The sequence below is a fragment of the Notolepis coatsorum genome (assembly GCF_963971535.1).
Source record: "Notolepis coatsorum genome assembly, contig: SUPER_1_unloc_1, whole genome shotgun sequence".
Classification (NCBI taxonomy): Eukaryota; Metazoa; Chordata; class Actinopteri; order Aulopiformes; family Paralepididae; genus Notolepis; species Notolepis coatsorum.
Window position 1 is genome coordinate 306,308 of NW_028174886.1, and position 19,329 is coordinate 325,636.

At 45.3% G+C, this 19,329-nt stretch overlaps 2 protein-coding genes across 2 annotated transcripts in view; one reads left to right on the forward strand and one right to left on the reverse strand.

Moving 5' to 3' along the window:
* The window catches only part of LOC311246245 (vacuolar protein sorting-associated protein 53 homolog), a gene marked incomplete at both ends in the record, with an annotated part of 75,380 nt that extends 56,381 nt beyond the window's left edge, over positions 1-18,999 (forward strand). The window contains 5 exon segments of the mRNA XM_084338475.1: positions 8,163-8,245; positions 13,246-13,324; positions 17,602-17,692; positions 17,695-17,749; positions 18,996-18,999. Coding sequence (XP_084194601.1) covers positions 8,163-8,245; positions 13,246-13,324; positions 17,602-17,692; positions 17,695-17,749; positions 18,996-18,999 — 312 coding nt within the window.
* A 123-nt stretch (positions 19,000-19,122) lies between these two features.
* LOC311246253 (vacuolar protein sorting-associated protein 53 homolog) overlaps positions 19,123-19,329 on the reverse strand; it is a gene marked incomplete at its 3' end in the record, with an annotated part of 43,133 nt that continues 42,926 nt past the window's right edge. The window contains exon 10 of the mRNA XM_084338476.1: positions 19,123-19,248. Within this exon, the coding sequence (XP_084194602.1) occupies positions 19,123-19,248 (126 nt within the window). The remainder of the gene's footprint in view (positions 19,249-19,329) is intronic.

Consider the following 19,329-nt stretch of genomic DNA (forward strand, 5'->3'; position numbering starts at 1 on the left):
CTGCAGAGTAGCTAACACTGGACTGATGTGGTCTCTCCTCTTGGTTCTAGTTAGTACCCTAGCTGCAGAGTAGCTAACACTGGACTGATGTGGTCTCTCCTCTTGGTTCTAGTTAATAGTCTAGCTGCAGAGTAGCTAACACTGGACTGATGTGGTCTCTCCTCTTGGTTCTAGTTAGTAGCCTAGCTGCAGAGTAGCTAACACTGGACTGATGATGAATGAATGAATGAAAACTTTATTAACAGATTGCAGAATGGGTACAGTGCAGTACAGCTCAATACATACAATTGTTAAGGGGATGCAGACCAGAGAAAGACTTTCGTCTTGTTTCCACCAGGGTCCCCCATTTCCAATTCATCGTAACATATATGACATACATGACATACAGATAGACAGTACTGCTACATCTATACATTTATGACATACCAGATTTGCAATTACAGTACTGTATTTGTGATACAAAAAGAGTCCAGAAAGAACAGAGTATATACATTAGGCGTAGAAACTGTACATTGGATTGGGTAGGTGGGGGTGGGACTGTACATTGGAGGTGGTTGGGGGGGGGGGTAGGAGTGGGGGGGGGGGGGGGGGGTTGGGTAGGAGTGGGGGGGGGGGGGGGTTGGGTAGGAGGGGTGGGTGGGGGACACTGTACAACTGTACAAACAACACTGTACATTGGATTATTGACAAGACCATACTTGGTAATTTACTGTACATTGGCGGGGGTTGTGCTCGGACATTTACAGGGGCCAGTTTCGAGTTGCAGTCTCCCTTAGGTGTTTTTTGAGAGAGTTTTTGAAAGTGGGTAGTGATTCACATTCCTTTACAGCTTTGGGTAGGGCGTTCCACATTGATGTGGCATAATTGCGAAACGTGTTTAGACCCTTGTTTGAGCCGAATCTGGGTTTAACATGATTTGTGGAGCTCCCTCTGGTGTTGTGATCGTGGTATTCACTGACCTTTGGGAAGTATTTAGTCATGTACATGGGTACCTTGGTCGTGTAGTGTATCTTGTAGACCAGGCCCATTGCAAGTTGCTGTACTCTGTCGTCTACTCTAAGCCATCCTAGGTTGTCAAAGTGGGCAGGGGTGAGGTGGGTTCTAGGGGTAAGGTCAAGCAGTAGTCTGACCAGTTTGTTTTGAGATGTTTGTAATTTTGTTTTTAGCGCCTTTGAGGTGCTTTGGTACCATGAGGTGCAAGCATAGTCGTAGTACCCTTGAATGAGTGCTCCTGCTAGAGTCTTCAGGGTATTCTTGTTTACCAGTGAGGAGATCCGGTACAAGAAACGAGTTCGTTGGTTGACTTTTTTTATTACATTGGATGCCATTTTGTCACAGGAAAGATTTGCCTCTAGGATGGAACCCAGGTAGGTAATATCTTCTTTCCTTGTGACAATATTGTCACCCACTGTAACTGAGAAGCCGTCGGTCTTGCTGAGTTTGTTATTTGAACCGAAGAGAATGGACTCTGTTTTGCCCATGTGTAATGATAGTTTGTTATCAGCGAGCCATATGCAGATTTTGCTTAGTTCTGAGCTGAGGGTTTTTTCAACCTGTAATTTGTTCTTGTCAGAGACCAGCAGGGCTGAGTCGTCCGCAAACAGGAACAAGTTGCAGTCACAAGCTGACGACATGTCATTTGCATAAATTAGGAACAGTAGCGGACCTAGTATGCTTCCTTGTGGAACACCACAGTTTACTGTGAGGGGGGGGGATAGGGTACCGTTTACCTCCACCATCTGCTCTCTCCCCTCCAGGTAGGATTGCATCCAGCTCACTGATAGACTATCAAAACCAATTGCTTTTAGCTTGTCAATCAGAATGGTGTGATTGACAGTGTCGAAGGCCTTTTGTAGGTCCAGCATGACCATGCCGCAGTATTTGCCCGCGTCCACCTCTTGTTTGATGTGGTCGTTTAAATAGAGAAGGCATGTGTCAGTGGAGTGGGATGTTCTGAAGCCAGATTGGAATTCGTAGATTAGATTTTTTTCCGCAAGGTATTTTTCGACCTGTTCGTATACAATTTTTTCCATGACTTTCGAGATGGAGGTAAGGATAGAAACAGGGCGGTAGTTGCCTGGGTCTAATTTACTGCCTTTTTTGTGCAGAGGGGTCACTCTCGCAATTTTGAAGTCCTTGGGGACGTGTCCCTGTTTTATAGAGAGGTTTATTATGTGTGTGATGACTGGGGTGATGGCGGCTGCTGAGTCTCTGAGGAATTTGGAGGGGATGTTGTCATGGCCAGTGGCCTTGTTAGGTTGGAGGGCGCTCAGTTTTTTGAGTACCTCATCTGTTGTTACCATTTCCAGTTTGAAGTCGTCTTTGTGGACCCCTAGGTTTTTGTAGTAAGCTACTATGTGTTCTACCCCATAATGCCCTGAGTGGGAGGGTAGTTTGTTTACCAGTGTTGTGGCTATGTTTGTGAAGAAACTATTTAAGTAATTGGCTACATCCAGCTTTTCTGTGATGAGCGTGTTGTCCGTCTTTATGTTTATGTTTGAGAATCTGGTTTTAAGTTTTTTACTGCAGCCTAGTTGGTTATTGAGTAATTTCCAAAGTTCACGCGGTTTGTTTTTGTTTTCCTCGGTTTTGTCATTGATGAATTTTTTCTTTGCTGTTTTGATCATGGAGTTTACATCATTTCTTAGTCTGTTTCTTTGCAGTTTGAGTTCAGTCACGTGGGCTTGGAGTTCACTGCTCGTGCTTATGTTAAGCTTTGACTGACTTTTACGAAACTCAGAGCATTTTTTGTCTCTGGTTTTCATAGCGGTCAGTATTTCAGCGTGCATCCACGGCTCAGCGCGATTTTTTACCCTGGTGGTTCTTAGGGGGGCCATGTTGTTTAGTATCGTTGAAAATTTGGTTTTGAAGCCAAGCCATGTTTCTTCAACCAGTGTACCATTGAGCTCATCTGACCAGTCCAGACCCTCCAGTTCAAGGTTAAAGGCCTCGCTAGAGTAGGTTTTTAGGTCTCTAGATGTGACTGTTTTGTGACAGCCAGCCTTTTGTTTTAGCTTTTTGCGGGTACAGAATATCATATAATGATCACTTAACCCGCATGCTATAACCCCTTTATTGGCGATCTTGGACTTGTCAGAGGTCAGGATGAGGTCAATGGTAGTCTGAGTTGACTCACACACACGTGTGGGTTGTGTGATTAGTTGGCTGAGGCCGTGCAGATCACAAAACCTATTGTAGGATTTGAAGACGGGTGCATCTTTTTGTTGCATATCCGTGTTCCAATCCCCAATAAGAATCATTTCTGTATCCTCAACTCCAGCTAAGCACTCATCCAACACGTCATAAAAGCCATTTTGGTCTGGCGGTCTGTAAATTGTGCCGACTAGAACAGATTTAGCCCTTTCAAATAGAATTTCTACAAAAACAGTTTCAATAGCCTCATGATCTAGGTCTGTACGGTTAATAAATTTGGTGTCTTGATGGATGTACATACAGACACCTCCTCCATGCCTGTTCCTGTCATTGCGGACTAAAGAATAGTTCTCTAATTCAATTTCCGGGTCTGTTACTGATGGGTCCAGTTTGGTTTCTGAGAAACATATTATGTTTACCTTTCCGCTACTGAAATGATTTCTTATTTCTGCCAGTTTGTGCCTGAGGCTATTTACATTAAGATGAAAGATATGTAGTCCGTTTTTATCTGCTGTGTCGTCTATATCATTGAGATACAGGTAGGATTCTTCTTCTGTGGGAAGGGGGGGGGGCTCTGTGATGTCCGAGGGGGGGTGGGGGATCCTAGTCCGTGTGGTTGATCTTGTGGCGGTAGGGATGGGGTCCTGTGTTCATTGATGTTAGGAGGGGGGGTGGGGATGATCCTTTGTCCTCTGCTGGTGAAAGGAGGGGGGGTGGGGGATCCTTTGATCAAGGTGGGTGTCCCGCGACGGGAGGGGGGTGGGGCTGTGTTGTTATTATTTGGACCGTGTGTGGGAGGGGGGGGGGTGTGAGATTCTTTGTCCTGTTGATCTGCTGGCGTCGCCTGGTGGTGGAATTCCGTGGGGAGGGGGCATGAGCCATGGGCTGTGTTTATTCCATCCCGCCGGCTCCCTGCTGTGGAGACGTCTCGTCCTCCCGTGTGTTCCTTTGCGGCGGCGCCGTGCGTGTTGATTGCTCCGGTCTCTCCTCTTGGTTCTAGTTAGTAGCCTAGCTGCAGAGTAGCTAACACTGGACTGATGTGGTCTCTCCTCTTGGTTCTAGTTAGTAGCCTAGCTGCAGAGTAGCTAACAATGGACTGATGTGGTCTCTCCTCTTGGGTCTAGTTAGTAGCCTAGCTGCAGAGTAGCTAACACCGGACTGATGTGGTCTCTCCTCTTGGTTCTAGTTAGTAGCCTAGCTGCAGAGTAGCTAACACTGGACTGATGTGGTCTCTCCTCTTGGTTCTAGTTAGTAGCCTAGCTGCAGAGTAGCTAACACTGGACTGATGTGGTCTCTCCTCTTGGTTCTAGTTAGTAGCCTAGCTGCAGAGTAGCTAACACTGGACTGATGTGGTCTCTCCTCTTGGGTCTAGTTAGTAGCCTAGCTGCAGAGTAGCTAACACTGGACTGATGTGGTCTCTCCTCTTGGTTCTAGTTAGTAGCCTAGCCTCATAAAAAAAGTGCCATTTTTGAAAGAAAAAAACATTTTTATTTTATTTTATTTGCCGTTACGCATATAGTCTGTCCTTCCAACTGAAAAATGTCAGGATAGAATTAAAATATTAGGTAAAGAGAGAGAGATGCCCCATATTCCATTGCAGTTTGCACGGCCTCCTCAGCGTGCCTCTCCGCGGACCTATATATTTTATGCATAGCGTGGCTGGTGATGATGATGATGATGATGATGATGATGATGATAGAAACCGCTGTGGCGCATACAGTTGAATGCTGGTATTACACTCATTGAGGGACACGAAGAAGTCAAGTCCGATGGGATTTGGGAATCTCAAATACAAATCGGGATTGGAATAAAAAAGGCATTTATATTAAACAATACAGAATATACAGCACTTCTTGGGGTCTGTAGGGTAAGCACTTATTCCCTCCCCCCTGAACATTTATGGAGATGTATGGGCCTTTTAAGTCAGTGATAAAAGTGTCTTTCAAGGATAAGTGAGCTCCTGCACTGATTATTATAGTTCAATATTCAATATTTGATCACCAAAACCCCCCAAAAAGCATAAAAAGGGGGCCCCCGCCCGAAAAGGGCCCTTAAAAATCGGGTACGCGCGCTCGGTTAAAACACACACAGGTATAGTGCCCTTTTCAGCCTTTGAGCACCTGCCCCTCTAAAGTCCTGTGCACGTCCCTGTGTTTAAGTATCTTGCTGATGAATCTGCGGTTGGATATCGGCCTATAGTACTGTCTAATTTGGGTTTCTTTAATAAGGGTTTTACGATGGCTGTTTTGAGATGTATTTATAATCTTCAAGTTCAAATTCGCTTTTATTTGTCACGTATAATAAAGTACATGTACATTACAGTGAAATGCTTGGTTCTGTATGAGCCCCTGAGAATGTGATTCATACAGTAAAAAAAAAAGTGCAATGAAGTAAAAATGCAGACAATGCGGTACAAAAACCTTTATTAAATTTTTTAAAGGCCAGGTGCAAAATGCAAATGAGGTATGGATGTAGTGCAAATCTCTTTAATAAATAAATACATTATGATGTAGCATAGCTGTCAACACGCACGGTTTTACCGGGATTCTCCTGTATTTCGACCCTCTGCACGCCGTCTTTACGGCGCACGGATTGGTACGTATTTTGTACTAATTATTATTATTATTTTTTTTACAAAATGGGTGCAATTCTCCTCCGTGACGACAGGTGGCAGCAGTGTAGATTAGACCGTTATCACAGGAAGTCAGACCGGGAGACGGTTGCCAGCCGAAGAAGAATAAGAACAGAACAGCGAGCGGATTTGCTCAGAGCTCAGGGGAGAGACTGATGCGGCACCGAGGGTGTCAAATCAACTTAGCCAGTGTCTCTTGATTGCCCACTCTGTGGCTTTTGTCTCTGGAACAAAGGGTTTGCAAATCTTCTGTGGATAAAACAATACAAAGTTACTGTGTATGTGATGCAGGAAGGAATGTGTAAATGTCTTGGTGAACAGCCGTTTGCTCTGCGCCTCGGCGTCCCCCTCCTTCACTCTGACGCCCAATTTCCTGAATGCGATTTATAAATAATAATTGATCCGTTTTAAAAGTTGTCGTGAATCGTCATGTTATGACAAATACAGTTACTGGTAACTCGCAGGCATTGCAGAGATATTGAGGAAAAACACAAAATCGCATTGGCTTTTTTTCTATCTCACATTTCTCTGTAGAATGAATGAAAACTTTATTTAACAGATTGCAGAATGGGTACAATACAGTACGGCTCAATACAGACATACTACACAGACTTAATAAAAAGAACAATAGTATGTTGCCAGACACTGTCACATCAATGAACAAACATACACCATGTCATATGCTTTACACTAAGGACGCAAGGGGCTGATTCTCTGACATATATACACACATTACATATATACACATATATGTACACCAGCGCCGCCAATAGATAAAAAAAATTAACTAATCAATCTCACAATTTTCTGTAATCAATCTAGATTAATCTAGATTAAAAACAGCATTTTTCTACATAAAACCGAAGCTTGTAACAGATATTTACTTGAGTAAAATCATGGAATTAATGTAAAATCAACACAAAGAAAGTATATTTAGATTCAAAGACTATTTTAATAGCTTTCTTTGAATACAGTTTCTCTCCTGTGAAATACAAATGTTCAACAAAACCATAATTTACATAGCATTTACACTCTAAGTAGGAAAAGTTTACCCTACAACGAAATGGCTGGGTACATACAGGTTTTGACCAGCAGATGGCAGCGACGAGGCAGCTCCATTGGGAGGGGGCGGGGCCGGGTTGGAGGGGGTGGGCTGAGGGGGCGGGGCCAGGAGAAGGGGCGGGGCTAAAACGTGCACGTTTTCTCAAAACGAAATGTTGACAGCTATGTGATGTAGTGTTAGGGTGGGGGCAGTATTGAGTAGCTGGTCAATAGCGGAGAACTAATCTTAGAAAAGTAGTACTTTTACCATATTGCTTTGTTATAGGCAGTCATGGCTTAGTTATACCGTATATATCACCTTCTCTACTCTGCATTGTATATACTGTATATATGTATATTGAACATTTTTGTTTAGTTTTTTGTATTTTATAACATTTTTGTTTTGTTGAGACTTGTTTACGTACTTGACTTTCTATTTTATACTTATATTATACTTATTTTATACTATATTTTTATTTTATCTAGCACACTCTCAGGAGCAAAACAGAAAGAAAAATGTCATGCAAAAGTATTCTGTATTTCTGTATGACAACTAATAAAGAAACTTGAACTGTGAACTTAGTTTTCCTCCATTTTTGTTCAGCAGATTTACAGAGTATCTTAGTCTGACCAACACTGTTATTGTTTAACCATGGAGAGATTTTGTAAGACTTATTTTTGACCTTCAGTGGAGCAACAACATTTAGAGTAAATTATAAGGTGGTGTTGAGATTTTCAACCATGCCGTTTAAAGAACAGTCCAAGCTGCATGGCTTAGATAGTCTTGCCATATTAGAGAACCTTTCCTCTGCCATGTCATCTAGTACTCTTCTTCTAGTTACAGTTTTGGTCTTTGTTAAGATTAGGTTGGCATCAAAGAACACACAGTGATCATCAGATAATTTGATTACTGAGACCTTATCAATCAAAAACCTTGTCCTTATCACTAAGTCTAGAATGTTACCATGTTGATGATAATTTCATTTACATGGTGTATTATCTCAACATTGTCTAGTAGGTTGATAAAGCTCATTAGCCTTGGTATCATTCTTCTTATTAATATGAATACCGGTATTCAGGTCTGTAGGATACCAATTAAGATCAGCTCTGAGAATTCCTGCAGAAATAGTGATGAGTGGGCGGTATAATGTGATGATGAGCAAAGATAGTTCAGCTTTGAGCTCAATAGCAAGGTATTCAAATTATGTAAATTCACCCAGTCCAATGTCATTACATACAAACTATGTGGATAAAATAGCGCCTCCTCCTTTCTTATTTTCCTGACTGACTTGATAATATTTGTGTGTGTGTGTTTGTTTGTATATTTGTGTTCCAGTTGGAAGAGAAGCTGAAGGAGAAGGTTGACAAGGTCCTGGTGGAGAGGATAAATCTGACCGGAGAGATGGACACATTTAGCACGTAGGTCTCACACACACACACGCACACACACACACACACACACACACACACACACTCACACTCACACTCACACACACACACACACACACACACTCACACTCACACTCACACAGACACACACGCACACGCACACACACACACACACTGACACACACACTGACACACACACTCACACAGACTCACACACACACTCACACTCACAGACACACACTCACACTCACACACTCACACTCACACTCACACAGACACACACGCACACGCACACACACACACACTGACACACACACTGACACACACACTCACACAGACTCACACACACAGACACACACTCACACTCACACAGACACACAGACACACAGACACACACATACACGTCACCCATTTTTACATGATCTTTGCCAAGTTAGAAATACACAATAAATGTGCACACGGTCCTTGCGGGTCAGCAGCACAAACCAGATGCAATGCTTAGCCTCTCCCTGGCTTATAAGGAGCTGGCGGGCGTTTCTGTATGCAGGTGTGCACACTTCAGAGAACACGCTTCCAGTTTAACTCATTCACGGCCAGCCGTTATCCATCCTTGTACTCAATGGGCCACGCTTTAAAAGATAGGGATGTTCACTGTGCGTGGCGGTGTTTGCAGGGCTATATCTATATTCTATAGTATAGCTATGGAGACAATACTATGGCTCATTTGACAGTAACTATCCCTCGTCCAACATGTGAAAAATAATTAATTCTTTCATACGTTCGCGTGTTATACCGTGGTGAATATTGTATAGTTTCAGAGTGATCCTGGATAATTCCTGGTAACTGCGTTATGGAGCGATATGTGAATTTTGCTAAAAGCATTTGCGTTGCTCGCCTGGACACGCTACTATTTCCAAATCAAAGGTATATAATATGTATTATGTTTCATCATGAATGCATGAAAGGGGGGGGGGGGGTCGTTTTTTGATGCTTTGATCGCCAGCAATGGCATTCGTTTACATACGTTGATCAGCTGGATCGATGTGAAATCATTGTATGATCAAGGTGGAATTGCTGTCCGATAGTCCTTACCTTTGATCGGGGGTTATTCCAAAAAGAATATTCCAATTGTCTGATCGCGATTTCCAGTATTGATGTCCATCGGGTCCCTGACATGAAGTGGCACAAGATATGCCTCAAGTGTGCTGGACGCATTTCAAAGTGCTCGGATGAAGCGATTTACTTGGCTTGGTCTAAATTCTCCGCCCGGACGGAGAATTTAGATGCGACACACAGTGTGAAATAAGGTTTCAAAGGGTGGGCGATACTGCCATCTAGCAGGATTCGGCCGGTATTGCACTCTCAGGGTTTCAGAATGAGTTCAAATGGTAACACCGAGGTCCGTGAGCCTGTAATGAATTAAAAAAATCGAATAAAAGAAAAAACTGCCAAAACCCGACTATACTCGGGTATGGCACTCAACCGCTGGCGAGATAACCCGACTTTACTCGGGTATGGCGCTGAATGAGTTAAGAATGAGTGACGTTCTTCATTCATGGTAATGTAAGTATTGAGATTACTAAATGAGAGGTCATGTTAATATGTCATGTTCTACAGTAGGACTTACTACTATAATATCTAATAACACAAGTCATTAGAATAATAGAGGCCTACTTTGCTGGAACGATTAATTTCACACGTATACAGTTTGTGTGTGTGCTCGTGCGCTGAGGCTGCTTCACTAAGCCGTTTCTCCACAAACGTATTTAGTTCCAGCAATAGGACTATAAACCAACAATATATAATATCATAGAGAAGAAGACAATATATGGCATATTAATACAGTATATGCCACTAAACAGTAGCTATATCAGCGGCGATTGGTTTAGCTCTTATTTATTTCGTTGCAGTGTGTGTGTGTGTGTAATGCTCACGATGCCTCATTGAGTCGGGACTATAAATGCAAAACGTAATTGTTAATGATACAAATATTGTCGTATTTATTATCATTATAATTATTTAATTCCACGGATGTCTGTAGTATCGGCAATCCCCAATGACTTGTCCCAGAGACAGCTGTTGAAAACACGGGCGCACACACCGGTCTGTCCCACTTACCACTGCCTTTTCGAGTTTGTAAATCCTACAACGAATTTACAACACGAAGCCGTTCAAGAATGCCGAATAAGTACGTGAATCGAGTTACGAAGGAATTCCTTGGTAACTTTTACGTATGTCCGTTCGAGAATGAGGAGAATGTTATGAATTGAAAAAGGGGGACCCTGATGTAAACGAGACGAAAGTCTTTCTCTGGTCTGCATCCCCTTAACAATTGTGTGTTGAGCCGGACTGTATTGTACCCTCAAGGCTTGACTACTGCAATCGGGATCCCTAGCAACAGCATCCAGAAGCTCCAACACATCCAGAACTGTGCTGCTAGGATCCTGATGAGAGTGCAGAGATATGATCACATCACACCCATACTCCACTCCCTACACTGGCTCCCCGTCTCCTCCAGGATTGAATACAAGGTCTCCCTCCTCACCCATCAGTGCATCTACAGCAACGCCCCCTCCTATCTAAAGGAGCTCATCGCTCCCCCGACCTCCACCCGCTCCCTCCGCTCTGGACACTCAAACACACTCCAACCCATACACAGGACACACCTCCGCACCGTGGGTGACCGGGCCTTCTGCTCAGCTGCCCTCGGCTGTGGAATGCCCTCCCCGACCATCTGAGAGCACCACAGTCCGTTGAGGTTTTTAAAAGGGGCCTAAAAACATTTATTTTTAACAAGGCATTTGCCTGAATTATTCTTTTACTTTTAATTTAACTTCTATTCATTTTTATTATTATTATTATTATTATTATTATTATTATTATTATTATTATTATTATTATTATTATTATTATTATTATTATTATTATTATTATTATTATTATTATGTTCTTCCGTTTCATTGGTTGTTCTATTAATTTTAATTGGTTTTATTCATTTAACTTTTTATCTTTATCTCCTGTAGCACTTTGAGATTTTCACAAATGTAAAGTGCGGTACAAATTGAATTTATTATTATTTATTATTACCCATTCTGCAATTTGTTCATAAAACTTTCAATCAAGCAATCAATCAATCAATCAATCAAGACTGTTGTGAAGGATCAGATTAAACGGTGGTGTAGTGGTTAACACTGTCGCCTCACAGCAAGAAGGTCCAGGGTTCGAATCCCGCTTGGGGACCAGGTTTCCATGATGCCAGTTACCCAGGTGGGGTATCTCCCAGGCCTTTCTGTGTGGAGTTTGCATGTTCTCCCCGTGCTCGCAAGGGTTTCCCCCCCCGATAAGATAAACCCAATGGAAAAACATGCACAACAACAAGATCGCTAACGCTGTGGCGTCCTTGACGAAGACGGACAGGAGCACTTGGATTGGTCCCCTGGCGCGGCTCACGTGGCGCCTGTCTGCTCCCGGCTGCCCTTGGGGGGGAAGGACGACGGGATGGGTTAATCGCAGATACGCATTGTATGCATGGTTCGCATGTGTGCCAAATGGTGACCTCGGAGCAGGTCCTAAATTATATTATTATTATTATTATTATAAACCGAATATATATATTTATTTATATATATATATTTAAATAGTATTTGTATATCGTTTGATATCCCCTGTATATTCCTTGTACAATATGCACTGAATATCCCTTTAGTCTACTAAACAGCCCATAATAGTTTCATTCTACCATTGGACGAGAACCTGGCGCCAGCAGCCATACCCCTAGGTTCAAGTTCAATCGTGCCGCCCAACATGTCGTGGCAAGCCCGGTTCCGCGTAGGAATACGTCTGGCGAAATACGAATGGTACTATTTGTTCACAGCGCATATATATATGGCGCAAGTAAAGTAGAACTTTCTTTTAGTCCATTAGTTCTTTACCCTCCAACCGAGTAACAGACGCGAAGCCTCACCCACGACGCACGTGTGGTGCAGTAAGGCCTACTTGGCCTCAGAATAGGCATTGAGATATCGTGTGGATTAATAGTTGAATTGTCATAGTTTGGCACTATACCGTCGAGTTGGACGTATTCTATTAAGCTAATAATAGTCTATTTATGTATGGTGCATCGTTCGGTTAGAGTTATAAAGTTATCAGTACCCCCATCGTTCCTGACGTTATCTGGAGTCTTAACCAGGCTGGGCAGACCACTAGTGGTGCTTGCATCCGAGGAGCTCCGGGCCAGGGCGACTGGACCTGTACATTGGATTACTCTACCCGGACGACGGCGAGCCTTCCACGGCTTGGATTATGCTTTGGGTGCTTTGATTATTCCATGGATAACGGCCAACACTGCGGAGTGTTGGAACTACCCCCCGGAGAGGAGCAAGGTGAGACGGCGCTCTACACCAGTGAGGTCGCCTCACGTCTCTCCGTTGTGGACCGGCAGCTACCGTCCACCAGAGGGTCCAGCTGTATTCGTCTGCGGACCGAGGTTCTGTGGGCACCGTGTTCAAGACTTTGAATTCTCCCAAGAAATCGTCGGCCAGATGGGATACCGCCAGCGGCTTCTCTAACCCCCCCTCCTACTGTCTTACAACCAGCGGGACCCCCCCCCCCCCCCTTAGTGTATCCAGCTATAATCACTTAAGTACCATCGCTATAGTTTCCTAAAGAACCGGGTTGTATACTTACTCCCTGCGTAACCAGAGATTGGACATTCAATGTTGATTTACCTACGAATACTCATTTGCCATACAAGTGCATTTCAAATCATAAGTGTAAACAAGTGAACGTTGTATATACCTTTTGCTATATTAAATATTCGATTTGTACATTTGTGTGGACTTCGTTTCATCAGGTGGGAAAGTGTTCATCATATCTATATCATGTACTGGATGGCCAGAAGTTAAAGTACAAGAGGAAGTGGTTTAATACCATACTTAACAATACAGTCAGGGAATTGTACCCCTCAGTTACAAAGACCATTTGTCAATTGAGCTTAAATTTGAACTGTATCTTCTCTTCCCTCATCCTAGTGTGATCTCCAACAGCATCCAACTACTGGTGCAAGACCTGGACTCTGCCTGCGACCCGGCGCTGACCGCTATGAGCAAGGTACTCCTAGAGCCATATGAAATCCGTTTAATTTTTTTCCAAATTCCATTTAATTTTTTTCCAAATTCTGTTTTTTCCGTTTTAATATTTCAGAATTCTGTATTTTGCTTTGTACGCTCATTTTACCATCAGAAATAGTGTCTAATAAGTGGGAATGAATAAATGTCCACAATTTAATAAGATATAACAGTCCATTTAATAGGGCTGTCTTAAATACTTCGAAGCTTCGTTCGCTGGGCATGGGATTCGAATATGAAAATAAAATTCGATTATTAAAATAAAAAATAATATTTATTTTAGCAAAATCAACTCTGCCTCTCTTTCGTAACACTATGGGTGCCATGGGTTAAATTCATTATATACCATAGGTTGCCGCTCTATTTGTCTATGGAGAAAGTCCCCTTCTTTGCAGGGCTATAACTTTTTAAATTCTATTGCTACATTGCCATTATTAGGGCCCATTCAAAGTCCTATATGTATTGTTCATTGTGTAGCAACGTTAAACTTTTTCATTCACATATTCATAGTAAAGTATGGTCTAATGTATAAGTATGTTTTCATCTCTTTCTGCAGCTTTCTCCAGAACGTGATCTATAGCCCCAAATGCATTATATTGATGATGAAATACAGTTTGATGGCAATCGGGGCGATATAAAAAATTTCAATTGGACGTACTTCTAGAATGATCTACATATGATCTGATGATGACCGGATGGGCGGGGGATCGTTTATAATTCCGTGGGCAGCGTTATATCATTCATCTAGTGTGGGTCATATGTTCATCATAACAGTTTATATGGAATACGTTAGAAAATAACGCTGGATCTTACCGAATCTTCCTCGCGCCGTTGGACCGTTTTCGATTATGGGATGTTTATCCTGATGAAACCATTTCCAGCTTGTATAATACTATATACGTCCAAATCATGTTGTTTATCGAGTTATTGGCAATGGATCGCTATTATTTGTGACGAGCCAGAGTCCCGGGACATGTACCGAGTGCCCGGAAGTAATATGGCCGACCAGCACAACCTCCACAGCACTTCCTGTTTGGCGATTGCGCCGATCGGCCACCAGATGGCGCTCCTGAACCGCCAGAGAGCTCAGTGGGTCCTCCTGGTGGATCTCAGGCCAGCGGAGGGGAAATATGAATCCGATCACAGATTTTTGAAATATTGATATTAAAGACGCTGTACAGCGTCCTTCGGCAACTTGAGCATGGCCGGGAATGACGCTGTAAAAGCGTTTCCCGGCAGTTAAAGTGTTAACTACAACAAGCAATGCTGTTTGTTATTTAAGATGAGGACAGATTTGTGTTCATTGTGCTGCTTTTATAAAGCCTCAAATGACGGCTTACAATATTTCATGAAAGCAAAGTGTTTTGTTTGTCTAAGATTTTAAAAGGTTTAAACTTTACAGCACTGACAAAGTTGAACAAAGTGCTGTACAAGTCCCACAACATATAAAAAAAAAAAAATTATTTTTTTTATAGTTGATTCCATTTTTATTGCTCAATTCCGCGATTCCGTCCGCGATTCCGTGGTCGCGGATTCCATATGGCTCTAGGTACTCCCTATACACACTGTAGAGCCCAACCAGAGCGCTGCTGTGACCCTGCCCTGACCGCTATGAGCGAGGTACTCCCTATACACACTGTAGAGCCCAACCAGAGCGCTGCCTGTGACCCTGCCCTGACCGCTATGAGCGAGGTACTCCCTATACACACTGTAGAGCCCAACCAGAGCGCTGCCTGTGACCCTGCCCTGACCGCTATGAGCGAGGTACTCCCTATACACACTGTAGAGCCCAACCAGAGCGCTGCCTGTGACCCTGCCCTGACCGCTATGAGCGAGGTACTCCCTATACACACTGTAGAGCCCAACCAGAGCGCTGCCTGTGACCCTGCCCTGACCGCTATGAGCGAGGTACTCCCTATACACACTGTAGAGCCCAACCAGAGCGCTGCCTGTGACCCTGCCCTGACCGCTATGAGCGAGGTACTCCCTATACACACTGTAGAGCCCAACCAGAGCGCTGCCTGTGACCCTGCCCTGACCGCTATGAGCGAGGTACTCCCTATACACACTGTAGAGCCCAACCAGAGCGCTGCCTGTGACCCTGCCCTGACCGCTATGAGCGAGGTACTCCCTATACACACTGTAGAGCCCAACCAGAGCGCTGCCTGTGACCCTGCCCTGACCGCTATGAGCGAGGTACTCCCTATACACACTGTAGAGCCCAACCAGAGCGCTGCCTGTGACCCTGCCCTGACCGCTATGAGCGAGGTACTCCCTATACACACTGTAGAGCCCAACCAGAGCGCTGCCTGTGACCCTGCCCCTGACCGCTATGAGCGAGGTACTCCCTATACACACTGTAGAGCCCAACCAGAGCGCTGCCTGTGACCCTGCCCTGACCGCTATGAGCGAGGTACTCCCTATACACACTGTAGAGCCCACCAGAGCGCTGCCTGTGACCCTTACTGTTTAAACAGGCCTTTGAGCTTCTCCTCCAGGTGCAAAATATGTCTGTTTTTATTTGTGTTTTTGTTCTGTTTCTTATCACTTGAATGGTTCTTGCTTTTTATTTTTTATATTTTATATTTATTTCCGCTGTATGTAAAGCACTTTGTGAGTTCTCTCTGTGAAAAGTGCTATACAAATAAACTTTATATCTAAACAAATACACGTTACTTACTTACTTCCACATGACGGTAGCCAGTGGAGCCAGGTGATTTACCCCTCCTCTCCTCCTCTCCTCCTCCCTCTCCTCCCCCCTCTCCTCCCTCCTCTCCTCCCTCCTCTCCTCGACCCTCTCCTCTCCTCCTCTCCTCCCTCCTCTCCTCCCCCCTCTCCTCCCCCCTCTCCTCCCTCCTCTCCTCCCTCCTCTCCTCCCTCCTCTCCTCGACCCTCTCCTCCTCCTCCCTCCTCTCCTCGACCCTCTCCTCCCTCCTCCTCCTCTCCTCTCCTCCTCTCCTCCCTCCCCTCCTCTCTCTCTCTCCTGTCCCCTCTCCTCTCCTCCCCCCTCTCCTCCCTCCTCTCCTCTCCTCCCTCCTCTCCTCCCTCCCCTCCTCTCCTCCCTCCTCTCCTCTCCTCCCTCTCCCCCCTCCTCCCTCCTCTCCTCGACCCTCTCCTCCCTCCTCCTCCTCTCCATCTCCTCCCTCCTCTCCTCTCCTCTCCTCCCCCCTCTCATCCCTCCCCTCCTCCCCCCTCTCCTCCCTCCTCTCCTCCCTCCTCTCCTCCCTCCTCTCCTCTCCTCTCCTCTCCTCTCTCCTCTCCTCCCCCCTATCCTCCCTCCTCTCCTCCCTCCTCTCCTCTCCTCTCCTCCCTCCTCTCCCTCCTCTCCTCTCCTCTCCTCCCTCCTCTCCTCCCTCCTCTCCTCCCTCCTCTCCTCTCCTCCCTCCTCTCCTCCCTCCTCTCCTCCCTCCTCCCTCCTCCCTCCCCTCCTCTCCTCCTCCACTCCTCCCTCCTCTCCTCTCCTCTCCTCTCCTCTCCTCTCCTCCCTCCTCTCCTCTCCTCTCCTCCCTCCTCTCCTCCCTCCCCTCCTCTCCTCTCCTCCCTCTCCTCTCCTCTCCTCCCCCCTCTCCTCTCCTCCCCCCTCTCCTCTCCTCTCCTCCCTCCCTCCCCTCCTCTCCTCTCCTCTCCTCCCCCCTCTCCTCTCCTCCCCCCTCTCCTCTCCTCTCCTCCCTCCTCTCCCTCCCTCCTCTCCTCCCCCCCCTCCTCTCCCCTCTCCTCTCCTCTCCTCCCTCCTCTCCCTCCTCTCCTCCCTCCTCTCCTCTCCTCCCCTCCTCTCCTCCCCTCCTCTCCTCCCTCCTCTCCCCCCCCCCTCCTCTCCCCTCTCCTCTCCTCTCCTCCCTCCTCTCCCTCCTCTCTCCCTCCTCTCCTCTCCTCCCCTCCTCTCCTCCCTCCCTCCCTCCCTCCTCTCCTCTCCTCTCCTCTCCTCCCTCCCCCCTCTCCTCTCCTCTCCTCCCTCCTCTCCCTCCTCTCCCTCCTCTCCTCTCCTCTCCTCCCTCCTCTCCTCTCTCCTCTCCTCCTCTCCTCTCCTCCCTCCTCTCCTCCTCTCCCTCCTCTCCTCTCCTCTCCTCCCTCCTCTCCTCTCTCCTCTCCTCCTCTCCTCTCCTCCCTCCTCTCCTCTCCTCTCCTCCCTCCTCTCCCTCCTCTCCTCTCCTCTCCTCCCTCCCCTCCTCTCCTCTCCTCTCCTCTCCTCCCCCCTCTCCTCTCCTCTCCTCCCTCCCTCCCCTCCTCTCCTCCCTCCTCTCCCCCCTCCCTCCTCCCCAGATGCCGTGGCAGAGTGTGGAGCACGTGGGAGACCAGAGCCTCTACGTCACCTCCGTCATCGTGCACATCAAGCACAACGTGCCCGTCGTCAGGACAACCTGGCCTCCACGCGCAAATACTTCACCCAGTTCTGCATCAAGTTCACCAAGTACAGCACACACACACACACACACACACACACACAACACACACACACACACACACACACCTACACACACACCTACACACACCTACACACACACACACACACACCTACACACACACACACACACCTACACACACACACACACACACACACCTACACACACACACACACGCAGAGACACACAGCCACACACACACCTACACACACACACACACACACACACACACACACCTACACACCTACACACCTACACACACACACACACACACACACCTACACACCTACACACACACACACACACACACACACACACACACACACACACACACCTACACACACACACACACGCAGAGACACACAGCCACACACACACACCTACACACACACACACACACACACACACACACACACCTACACACACACAACACGCACACACACACCAGGGTTGGGATCATCATCATCATCATCATCAACCTTTATTTATTCTCAAATACAATTGAGGTGCACCCTCATTTTCAATGTCGTCGAGACTCTACAGACATTTCAATGCACACATTTCTACAATATAACAATAATAAATATTAACTATCTATCTATATAGTATACGTTCACACATCACACCACAGCAATTAGTATAAAATGAACATAGCATAAAATCAGCACACAAATTGACAAAAATAAAAAAAACAATGCATCAATTGCAGACATAAGAATAGGTATAAAAGACAATAAAAGTAGTGCAATGTAAACGTGCAGACTTAATAATAGGCATAAAATAAGTACAATAGTATAATGACACCCAGTACAATCAGTTGGGATCAGTTGAAACTAGGGATGTCTGATATTATCGGCCTACCGATATTGGCATTAAAATGTGATATAGGAAATTATCGGTATCTGTTTAAAAAAAATAAAAATGTTACATTTATTTAACCTTTATTTACCCAGGCAAGCAAGTAAGAACAAATTCTGATTTTATTTATTGTCAAAAGTATGCATAATGTTGTGTTAATTCCACGACAAGAGATATGTAATGTTAATTACCTGAAATTATTCCGTTTTTTGGGGGGGGGGGGGGCGGGGGGGGGGGGTATATTGCTATCGGTTGATATTGGTATCGGAAATTAAGAGTTGGACAATATCGGTATATCGGATATCGGTAAAAAAGCCAATATCGAACATCCCCTAGTTGAAACCTGTTGGGATCAGTTGGGATCAGTTGAGATCAGTTGAAACCTGTTGGGATCAGTTGAGATCAATAGCCCTATTTCACTTTTATGTCACGATAAAAAACATTGCTCTTCCATTGCTCCTCACGATCAATCACTACTAGTGAGGTTGAAGTTTACCCAAAGTGCGACGTATATTAGGACGGTCTAGTCACCAACGCAGAAGTAAACAACACTGCTGGCACTGAACGTGTGCATTAACATGGTCTGTGTCCAGAGTCCTCTTCTAAAGACCTTGAGCTCTTTCCCACACGGTGCGATGCTGTGTTCACGCTGTGACATAAAAGCGGAATGGGGTAAATAATGCACTTTCAATTCAATTCATTCAGGATGTGGATTCGTGTTTTGGAATTC